Source organism: Athalia rosae, chromosome 2 (assembly GCF_917208135.1).
Source record: "Athalia rosae chromosome 2, iyAthRosa1.1, whole genome shotgun sequence".
NCBI lineage: Eukaryota > Metazoa > Arthropoda > Insecta > Hymenoptera > Athaliidae > Athalia > Athalia rosae.
This window is the reverse complement of record NC_064027.1, coordinates 10335061-10347298: the sequence shown is the minus strand read 5'-3', so window position 1 is coordinate 10347298 and position 12238 is coordinate 10335061. Positions and strand designations below refer to the sequence as shown.

General features: G+C 40.7%; 1 protein-coding gene across 2 annotated transcripts in view; it reads left to right on the top strand.

Annotated features, from left to right (window-relative positions):
- Positions 1-12238, top strand: part of LOC105694056 — a 159784-nt gene that overhangs the window by 79433 nt on the left and 68113 nt on the right. For both annotated transcript variants that reach the window (XM_048650451.1, XM_048650450.1), the window contains exon 2: positions 851-1738. In XM_048650451.1, coding sequence (XP_048506408.1) covers positions 1658-1738 — 81 coding nt within the window. In that variant the 5' untranslated portion in view covers positions 851-1657. The remainder of the gene's footprint in view (positions 1-850; positions 1739-12238) is intronic.

Genomic DNA, 12238 nt, shown 5'->3' with positions numbered 1-12238 from the left:
GGCATCAAATCGGCTGTGGACGTAAGAAAAATCAGAAGGCTCGTGAAGAGTGAGGTGAAAATGAAAATTGAATGGTCCCACGTGGTTGCAGGGCCGATGTACGTAGCCACGAAGTCCTTGAATATTGATTGGGACGTACCACAGTAGGTTACACGCGAGTTTCGTTCAGTCGGTTTCTATCTGAAATGCAGGGTGAGCCGAACCGAGGGTGAATTGGGTGCGCGGGCGCGTCTCGCGACGAAGGTCATTCACCCCACGCCGAAGACGCTGTTTCTTCTCGCGTCTGCCGCCAGTCTTGCACTCCGCAGTACCACCGAGAACCAAGCTATGCGGATTCCGCACTTACTCCCATTAAACAAAAAAACAATAATAACAAAAAATTACATATTTTCAACGTAGGTACTTAACAAAGCACGTGGCTCGTTCCAGGACATTGTACGCATTGGCGTATGATGTACATGTGCTTGCAATTTTCTATTAAGGAAACTGGGTCATTTTTACAATTGTCTACAATGTACGTACAATGTTTGCAACTCGCATTTTCCGTTCTCTTAATGTCCAGCCGCTTCAGCTCGCTTTTGAAGGGGTACCGCGCTCGATCCTTCTTGGAAGGAATTCATTCAATCCGTCGCGATGTAATCTTGATACGTATAAATGATCTTCGTTTTCGGCTCGTATAAAATTATTCTGCACAACGTCTAGCGGAATATCATTTCACCTATTGTCGGATGTGTGACAAAACACGAACTCGATACGAATCCGTGATGCTCCGTAGAGCGCGAGCAATATCAGAAATAGAATATCGCTACCTCTGCAATATTTAAGACTATATCTTTTTACTTTGTTACAGAAATCTTGTTTCTCACCGTGTCTTCCGTTCTCCACGTGTCTGTGCAGCGTTGTGTGAAAGAGGAAAAATTTCTATCCAATCAATAAAATCGTGTTACGGATTCTCTTCAAAGAAAATCGAGACCGACTACTGTACGTTATTGGATTGATCGTATACGATATAAATGAGAAATCTAGAACCTTTGTGACTAAACGAAAAATTTGTGAAAGAACAAAAATCGATAATAAGTACAAGCGTGGTACACACGTACGTCCATAAAAATAAATTGACACCGGTGCGTGGAGCGACGCTGTGTGTGGGTAAATAAAAAAAGAGAGCGTGAGGTGCCTGTCTGCTAACGTGTAGGAGCGTTGTTTTTTGAAGGCGACAAGTAAAAAGGAGAAAAGCCAGAAAATCTACCGGGCTTGACATCTGGTTGAATTTCAAGTGGAACAAATAAAATGTAAAAGACAAAAAATAATGTTTTTTCATCCCAGCGTGCGCCAACCCGATTTCAATTTAAAGCAGCAATATACATAAGGACTCGACAAAAAAGAGATAAAAGTTAAACAAACTGCTAAACAACAACAACAACAACAACAACAACAACAACAACGAAAGCGATAAAAACAAAAATAATTAAACCGTAAAGAGTGTGAGGGTAGAGAATGTCCTGAGCCGAGGCTTGTCGTGATGGGTCGCTCGGTCCCGCAGAATCGAGTGACTCTTCGAGGAAGAGGATCGTCGGAGAGCTTCAGGAAAAAAAGTGAAAAAATTGAAACGGATTAATAGAAGGGCCTCGTGACGGAGGCGCTTCGCACATCCCTGATGGCGCGGCTGCGGCGCCGCTCGGGTAGTTCGCTGCCCGACACCCCAAATCCACCCTCAACCCCGGAACACAAAACAGACGTGAGTTAAGATTAACCACCGTTTGTATACCCTGCACTTTTCTTACCCTCTTCGCTCCGATTTCTATACTTATAAGTAGAATCCCCGTATATCATTCCTCTCTTCTTACGCTTTACGTGAGGTGACTTTTATATGCCATACCTACACGTAAGGTTTTTCGTTTTCTCCACTCTTTTATTTACAGAATTATCCATTTGATCGTGATCGAGTGTACCGCGAATACCGCCCGTATGTTGCTATGTATCGTACTGCCGTGAAAAACCTTGAGATTTGAATTGTCATTTTCTCGCTAAAAATTCTTCGTCCAAAGATCCCGCGGGGGGTAGGGGAGGAAAAGTGCGCTGTAGAGAGCGCGAAAGAAGACAAAATATGTAAACTAAGTCGTCCTCCAGATGATACAATTTGCAAAAAATGCCGCTTGAAACAGACTGGCAGACTTTCCTACAGAATGCAAATATCGGACAATTTTATGGCCAAGCGTGATCGTTGCCCATGGTATACGTGATGTTTCTTTTCACACGGGCAAGAGATGCTTGGAAATTTTCCTTCGTCGTAAACGATGATTCGATCGTCATTATATCGGGGCGCACGGACATGCTGTTAAAATCTATTCGAAAAACGTCGTCCAATACTTTGACTCGGAGAAGACGCTTCCATCCAACCATTTGCAAACCTTCTAGCTCAATTTAATAGCAAATGGAGACGTTCGATGCTTCGCCGGAACGCTTCTAAGATCGAGCTTTTAGGCTCTAGAGGCGCACAAAGAAGCCCGTTATAAAAAATGTTGGAGAAAAATCGAAGAAAAAGAAACAAGTAAAAGCAAATCGCATCGAGGTGTATTAGTCGATCTCATTCGCTGTTTCTTTCTTTTTTTCACACACGTAGGTATACTCGTTGCCAATGTTCTTTGGATTTCCAAATCCGGACGCCCTTCCCCTGAAGATTTTTTCCTCATCCTTCGAGTCATGGTGTCTACATGTGAAATTGTTTCTATCAATTATTTATCGCCTCACGTTCATCCTACGTGGCATTATTTTTGGTTTAACCTTGGTAGTTTCATGTGGAAACTAGATTACACGTCAGCACTGAATCAGGCCAGTCTTCCACGGCGCGGGGTTTGGATTTATGCGAACCAATTTCCATGAAACTTCCATTGTTCGTTTTTAGCCGGTATAAAACCGCCTAATTTACGGCTTCACATATAATTCTGAGACCTTCGAATACTCGAAGACTGCAAATGTTTCGTGAACTTTACGTTCGTTTATCTTCGGTTGAAGTAACGTTCTACCTCTTAATACTTTCGAACGTCGCATGGCGTACCAGCGGAATAATCCGATCAACGTATTACGCGAGTGCCGCAACGTGCACGTATTACATTCGCCCACATTTCGTGATTATACGAGTGTAGCAATTAAATAATGACAAATGAGCAACGAGTCATAGACGCGGGACCTTCTCTTCTCAACTCCTCAGCTCCCTGAGGCTAACCAATTACTCTTTTTTTTTTGTTTTTTTGGTGTTTCGCAACGAAATCTGGTCAGGGAAATCCCCGAATCTGGCTAATTGCGATAGTCGCCCGAGGGTCGGAGATGACTTTTATATCCTTCCATTCAGTTGGTAAATTCTGAAAACCTCCTTCCAGTTGTAATCCTGGAGCAGAAATCGCAGTGCAATGGCACGTATACGCACCGACCTAGACGTAGCGTCGGCGTACGGAATAGGCGCCATCGGATGGAATATAGGCGGTAGACGTCTTGGCGTCCGGTGGCGCTTACAAACGAGATATACATACAACGAAGTCGCAGTAGTCCGACTCCGCGCTTGTTACCGGCGTCTACGGCTGACCTATAAGTGACTAGGACTACTGCGCGGTCGTTCGACTTTAAAGTTGAAGCAGTCGTGTTGCGGGGTGCATGAAGATTCCGGGCGTCGCTCCACCACTCGCGGAATCATTTTGTATCGTTCATCCCTTACTTGATTCATTCTTAAATATTGTCATGGTGAAAACAATCACTCGCACGATCCACGCCTAGCTTTGGATTAGAATCTATTCGAACCAGAAGAGTTGTTCATAATCGGAGAGCATCTCATCGCGGAACTGGTATTCGAACCCGTGTCTTATATCGAGTACGTGAATCGATTGGACATTCGAGGAGAAGTGGCTTTTATTGCTGCCAATTGCAGGTAGCTCCGTTACGAATTGGAATCGGGTGATCTCCCTTTGACTTCCCCCAATCTTTTCTTATTCCAGCCAGCAGAGTTGAGTTTTTAATTTCTTTTAGACTGATTACTTCGAGGTAATCGTAACGTTGATGACGCGGAGGTTCTTTCAAGATTGTTCTCGATTGATAGAAGTATAGTTTCTATAAAAGTATAGTTATTGGTAGTTCGGATGGATATTCATTGCTCCAGTGTCTGGATAAGTACACTTTTCATGTGAATTTCTATCTTCGAGTTAAAAAACCGACGGTATCGATTAGCGAAGTACGGTAAGAGATGAACAAAGAAGATAATTGGGAATGACTGATCGAGAAAAAACTCGGGCGAAATGGTCCGGTTAGAGGGTGAAAAAGACCGGAATAAGCAGTTTTTAGGAACGGCAGTATATGCAGCTATAGATTATGCACAAGTAAATGCGTAATTATTACAGCTCCACGAAAACGGTTCTGGGTGTCGTATATTTTTTGCACTGTACCCAAATATTACAATAAATAAAGTGCGCATCGATTCGTATCCAGAATCGCAAAATTTTTTACTAGAAGTTCATTTCTCGTACGAATCGTACAGCTTCTGAATATTATGATTGTAGAAGTTCTCTCGTTTTGACATTTTTTTTTCAATCCCAGTCCTGAATAATAATACGTGTACAGGTCGTTTCTACGTTTTTTATTGTCCATATCTTTTTGGCGATTTGGCGGTTGAAAAAAACAGGGATGGCGTTCTGCTCGGCAAGTCATGCAGAAACAAAATGTGACAGCCCGGGTTGAAGTTGACGAGATTAAATTATTCGCGAATTAGGTATTCGAGTATAATTAATTATCAGAGATTCTACCCATCCCAAGTTAACGATGATAATGTTTGGAAATATTTAAGATGGGAAAAAATATTTTCGTCAAAGTTTCTCCTCGATCTGACTTATTACGCCGTACGAGAAATATTCCTGGTTCGTGTAATTTATTGCCCCCCAGTAGTGGAATTCACCGAACAATCGAGTCCTGCACGGTGGTGAGAAGAACCGAGTGTTTGCTCGGGTTGATGAAAAATAGGAAGGAATGTTATGCAACACGATAAAATATTCCGAGTAGCTATAAACGGTTTTCTGCCTCGAAACGGTGAAGTTCTATTCATTATTTCGTTTTTAGATTTATTATCGCGCTAAATTGGAGCATTCCCGCGTTTGAAGAGACGTTTTCGCGCTTCCACCGCTAAAGCTGTAAGATGCAGCGGCAGTAGCGATTCTGATGCAAATACGCAGTCTAATACTTTCCACGATCGTCCGTATTTATCCAAGCAGAAAATTAAATTAGAGATACCAAAAGTAAAAACAGCAGCATTCTGCGGAGTGCATTCTATAAATGCATTTAGAAATGGCATCAAGAAGTGTCACGAAGGCATTAGGATTATAATACGAAGGCTGCTCCAGACCCACCGCACGTAGGAGGGAGAGCATGTACCATATAATATTAAAATATAATAGCCGCGAACACAGCGAGAAAATTTCAAAGTCCATGCTTTCGTGTCTGCGCCAGTTTTCTTGCCTTTTTTGTTTCACCCTCTCTGAAAACATTATTTTTCGGAACTTCACGCAGTAAACAGTTTCCGAGTACTTATACGTAGGTGTACAGCATGTGTACGCTGTGAACTTTCAGTCGAGTTCTGAATTTTATTTAAAATATACTTCGGTGAATTTTATTTCTTCACCCTTCCCTATTTTTCTTTTTCTTTTTCTTTTCTTTTTCAGCGAATGAAAATTATACACCTTACAAAACGAGGTTTCGACCTACCAACGTCGTTATACATTTATAATTCTTATTTGCATATGCAAATTGACGATGCGTGATAAGCGATACACTTGTCACGGAAGTCGATTTGTACCAACGCGTATTTCGTATTCCCCGATTATTTACTCATATTAGAATTATCGTCGGTCAGATTCAACGGTATATCAAATAGTGGTTCATACGACGTGATACGAACGTACCCACATGTACGGATAAACATTTGAAATATCTATACATTATCAAAACCATCCTTTTTGAAGTTTACCCGAAAGTATTTCGATCTGACAGGATTATTATTTTTACCTGCGTTACAGTTTCATCAACCGTCAGTAAATTCAACGCTTCGCACTTTGTTTACTGCAGTAATATCACGAGAGCGACAAAAATAACAGAGATTACGCTGAGGCCTGCTCTACACTCGGATCATGTCAGAGAATCATTCCGGATCCCGGAGCTTTGCAACGAAGACAATCGTTCATTTTCTAGAAAAATACAGCAGATGAACGGCCGGAGAATGAGCAGAATTGAAAACCTTGTTGCTACATCGTAGTTACTCTTACTTGTATTATTTGAATTTTCAATTTTCGTCAAAAACTTCCCCAATATAGAGACATCGTGTAAGACTGGGGATAGAATATTTTTTCCTCGCGTGACATGTGTCTATTTTTCCTATTTTATCCGCCGAATCCAACGCCCGAACGGGGAGAGAATGAGGGGAGGTGAAATAGCGGAAATAAACTCAAAGTACACAAAAGTGATCGATTCGGCGTTCCGAAACTGACGGCTCTGTCAACATTAGCCCGCAATTATTAGGTAATCCTGTATGCCTCTCGTACATACTAAAAGTTGCAAGCAACGTAAAACCCTTGTTAATTAGGCAGATCCGCAATGGTTAAACGAATTTGAACGGTATACAGCATGCAATTAAATATTACTTGTTTACATTCGTAGGTATGTCTGAATGTATTCCGTACGGCCGTAAGCGAGTGTGTGCGCAGCGTATCTAGTTTATGAAATATACACACGTGTAAATTCTGCGCTGTTAAACCTTCGCTAAATTTCGAAAATATTGCGCTCTTCGACGTGAAACTTGGTGCGAAATGGTGAAACGTTGAATGTACTTAACGAACGCGAGATAATTTTCCTTGACTTTTTTTATAATCAGTTTACAACGGTGTTTTTGCCGCGAGATGAATTTCATTCGATATTATACGACTCTCTGGTGGGGTACGAAATTTTCAAGCGAAGCTCACCTTTCGGAGAGAATCAATAATAATGAAATTGATCGGGATTTCGCCCTCCGTCGTATACCTTACACATTTGAAAGGGGAAGTATGAATGTTTTATTTTGTTCAGATCTGCCGTGGATTCGCTTTGTTGGGCCAAGCTGTAAAACCATTCCTTCGAGGGATAAACTCTGACCTTTTCTAATCCACAACGGATTTCAAATTTAGTCGAAGATCGAGTTTGCTTTCAATTTTCTTTTCATTGTGCGTTAGCCGCTCGTTGCGCTTTTTCACTGTGATTTCGACTGACTCATGAACCATAACCCACCGTATACATATACATACATTTCACCGAAAAGCACCGCTTCGTTGCAAAACAAAAGTATCGCGAGCGATAGAACTCGCTGCACATGTACGATGAAATTGAACTTTGATTGAATCGAGTTTATGGTATGAATCAGAGATATAGATGGGCGTACATTTACGGATACGGTATATCGTAATATTAATATGTACGAGGAAGGAGCACTTGAATTTGTTCTTGCAGGAGCGTTCTCAGATAATGAAGAGAAAAAAAAAAAAAAAAAAAACGACGAGTCACCTTCTAGCAAATTGGGGCAATAGCAGTAACACTGAGAGTAGTGGGGATAACAATTTCCCGTAAAAACTGTTTGACTGCAATTTCCATAAAGTTGACTCTACAGAGCCACTGCACCGACGTCGCGAAGCTGAAATCGGAGTAGATAAAATTGAAATGGTGACTCCAATCGTGCTAAGGCGAGTGCTGAAGAGATGCGTGGTAAAACGGGTCTTAACGTTTTATGCATAATATCGAACAATGTCTTCACGTTCTTATTTTTACGATGATGAGAGGAAGCAATATAACCGCGGTAGAAATTTTTATGTACACAACCTATCTTTTGTGAACCGGCAGCACGCGAATGAAAAATAAACTATAATGAATTATAATTTTACTCTGATCATTCATAAGCTGTTTATTCCCCACTCCGATGCGAGTTTCAACTGCTGTATACGGGATAAGAAAAGAAATCAATTCACGAGCGGCCTATTTGCGTTTTAATTATATTTTCTTAAAGAGAGAGTAAGAAACAAGTGGAATGAAGGGGGAGAAAGACAAAAGGTAAAAAAAAAAAACACCACTTGTTGAAGAGGCCGAGAGGCAGATATGAGCCTTACTTTTCAATTATATCGAACCACCGAGCGGTTGCGACGAATGAGAAATTGTCGGCCAATTAAAAGCTTTCGTAAATTCAGCAGGAAATGCTCTGTAGCAATTTTCTCGGACCCCGGATGACAGAAAATACTTTATGGAAGTAAAATAAAATTTCGGCTATATGCAAAGATGTCTGTTTGGCCGAAGATACGCGCGAGAACCTTTAACGCAGTTTTCTGGGATCACTTAGCGTCTCTTTTTCACCCCCAGCGCCGGCTACGCGAGATGGGTTCGTGAGGTTATTATTTTCTTTCAACTTCTCTGAATAAAATATATCAGAAAAAAGGTAAACTTCACGTTGAAAATTAATTTCACAGCTTTTACAGTCTTCGAACTTGTGTAAAATTCACACGATGCGCGCATATGTGATTATAATCTAATTTTCTTCTATCTGTTTTTCATGTGAAGCTCATAAAATAACGCAATTCGCAGAAAACTACTCGCATGCGACGAGTCATATTCTTACTTTCATTAATAGTTCAGTCGAGAATGATGATTAATTGCTTTTTAGAGAGCTATTCGTTACACGGTATCTAGTAGAGTCACCCAGAGATAAATAATTGATTAGATAGCAGGCCCTCTGCATACATTCACTTGTATAGCGGCCCATGGGATCGCGGCAATTTATTATATTCCAGTTATTTAAAGTTCTTTTTCTGTTCCTCCCTTTTATTAACTTCCTAATTGGATTTACGCTCCTTTTTAATCCCACAGGGAAATTCGTGTGATATATGTACAAGCAATACCATGCAAGTATATTCTAATTGTAAGACGAGTGTTTGACTTGAACTGTGGGAACTTTTCTTCTTTCTTTAATTCATAATTTTCGGAAATTAATATGCGTCAGCTTAGTTACGGAGTATTACATATTGTAGGCCTAAAATGTTTTTTTTTCGCTACTTATATTAATGATCTCAGTTTAAATTCGAACAAAACGCTTTTAATACTGTCGGCGTGCCGAAGAATTTGCATAGCTAAGTGCGCTGCCCTCCCCAGTATATAATATTCAAATTTCGTTATTATAGTGGTGGAAGAACTTTATAAGTAAGACGAATCGTGTTTATAATATAAACGTTACATTACGTGTAGTTTCATCGGTACATAATTATTTACCAATCAAACGGATTACGAGTGCGTGAAAAATCGAGCGATAAATCTCTGACGATTTTCGTTGAAAATTTTCGCGATTTTCCCTCCTTTTTGCCCGGTTCTTTTGACCAGATTTACCGAGCCAGATTAAACGGTGCTGTTAACATTTTGAATAATTCTTTGTCAAAACCCTCCCGGTACCATGTGAACCACGTATTTATCAACTGCAACATGCTACTCGTTCTATTAAACCGGCGAAATCCAGTGGACCAATGAATGATATCAGACATTTATAGTCAACGCGTTTTGCACACGGAGCGATGTAGTTCGCCGTAGATTGACGCAAGTATAGGCACAACAGAGAGAGAGCGAAAAATAAAATAAAACGAGACACAATAGAAGAAAAATTCAACCAGACAAATAGATAGCTGTAGTTAATTTTCGTTTCTACATGTGCACGCACGCAACCGTGGAATTCTAGAAACATAAATACGTGTACAGCACACCTTTTTTTCACCAACCGGACATCACTTGAATCGAAATGTAATAGAAGTAATATCCTGAAAAATTAATCCAGAGTTTTCCAATACCTTAGGCGTACGAGACATCGTTGTCAAATTTTTCTAGGCTTATGAAATGTATTTGAAAATTCGTTAGAAAAAATACGATTTTTACGACGTCCCTACTTCTACTGTCATTTATGTATTGCGATTCAACCTCGTACTCCAAACGGACGCTCCAAAGTTGACCTTTGCTCAACTCCGGGAAACCTACGTTTTTCGACTTTTCAGGGATCATAACTTTCGGTTTTTTTTTTTTTTCCCCGAAATTCCAAAATGATTCGTCAGATGCAGGATACTCCAAGCTTCTGAGCCTTTTTTAAATTTCTGCTCTTTCATTTTTTACTCCGTAGTTATAAGCCTACAAACTGTGGGCTCTGAACTTTACGCGACGACAGGAATGTCGGTGAAATAACATCAGAATACTCGGTTCAATTTTGAAGTACGATAAATTCGCAGAGTGTTGCATGGAAAGTTTTAGGATCTTTGTACAGTCGAAGTGAGTGGAACAGATTTTTTCTTTTTTCAGAAGCTTTGAGAACTTGGATACATCTTGAAACCAGTCTCCAACTCAGAAAATAAATTTTTTGTAAATATACAACGTAAAGATTAAAGATCACCTTATATATAACGCGTGTTGTACAAAGTCCAAGGCTCATTCTTGTAGACAGAATTAGGTGGGTAGCTAGCTGGACAGCTGAACGTAAATGTGGTGAAATCCTTATTGAAATTCACCTCTCCAAGAACATAGGAACGTAGGCTTAACCAACTTGAGTAATGAATTAGTGTCGACGGATCATCTGACCAAACGAGCTGCACGTATACCGTTACCGCTTTCGTACGGAGTAAATTAACATTCCTGACTACCTCGAAACACGATTTGCAAAATAAAATTTCCGAATATCCTAGATGTGCATAAAACAGTGTGCATATGGGTGAATTTGTATACATATGTGCAATATGCACGCCTCTGCTTCGAAGAAGTAACCCAATGGATACGGTCCGCATTTCTCGTAGCGAAAGATTCTAAATAAAATGACTAGGCGAGCTGCGAGAATTCCCCAAAGTGGTATATACAGATCACCGTATGCGACACGTGCCGAGTCGAGAGGGTGAAATATGGAGGAGTGAAAATAAGATAGGTAGGTATTCCTCGGGGTCCGGGAAACTCGACGAATCTCCATACCTATTGTGTTAAACTGCATTCAAGCCACAAGTTCCTCGCCCCTCGCCCCTCGCTCCCAACCCGCACCCCCGTTTCGCTAATCAGAGGCTGAAGGATCAGGCTGTAGAAACTTGAGTTGAGAACATTCTGATTATAAGAAATTCAGCGCCTGTAGTCTATATACCTCATCGTTTACACTACGGCCTTTCCATTACAAATAATGACCATCGAAGCAGCAGCCTAATAACTGCTGAATTGCCGGGAGCTTTTGTTAATTGCTTTATAAATTATTGACGAACGATTAATTATACATTTCTACGGTGTCCAATCTAGTTTGGATTTCATCATCATACTTCACCTCATCAAGGTATCTGATATCCATTTTCATCTCATATCGACGAAGAGAAGTCGTTCAAAAAGAGAAGATCAAAACTAACGTATCGCGTTATTTTAGGGCTTCGAGACATCGGTCAGATAAACGTAGTGTAAACCTGTAGAAGTGAAATTTCTCAGTTCGATGGGGTGAAAAGAAGAATTTCTTTTCTGTGAAGAAAAGAAGGGGGGTAAAACTTCTCAGAGCGATTTTTTCCTCGCATCTCGATTCGACACGTTCACCAGAAATTTCTACCAAAATTTCATAATTCGACAACAATTTCTTGTCGTGAAGATGGACGACGCTTCCGTCGGACAGTTGGGGTATCGTGAAAAGGAAAAAAAAAATTGAAACAAACAACTCATCCTGATGAAAAGTTGACCCTAATCGTATCACAGAACTTCGGGGAGTACGACGTATACGTACAGGCGTGAACTCGGGCGTGATGGTCAAATTCATCTTTTCGGAATTCGCTGCTGAGAAAATTCTACTTTACAATGGCAAACAGCGTTCCACCGGAACGATTCATCTTGACCACCTATATCATGACATGTCATGTCGTATCGCGATCGTGAAAAACCAAAAAGCTACGTAGGTCCTATGTAACACACACCGATCTGCAGTGCGCACTGTACTACTAGGATTATCTAACAGATATTAGTAAATCTCAATCGTCTGCACTTACGACGATGCTCGTCTTATACAAGAGATCTAACTCGCACAGATATGAAAAATAGAGAAACCCGATGTACACAGTGTGTCCTATTCCAAATAAAGGGTTGGATTAGGTCAGGGAGAGTCATCACCATCGGCTAGCGACTGATAAGATCACCGTGAACACTTGACATCGCT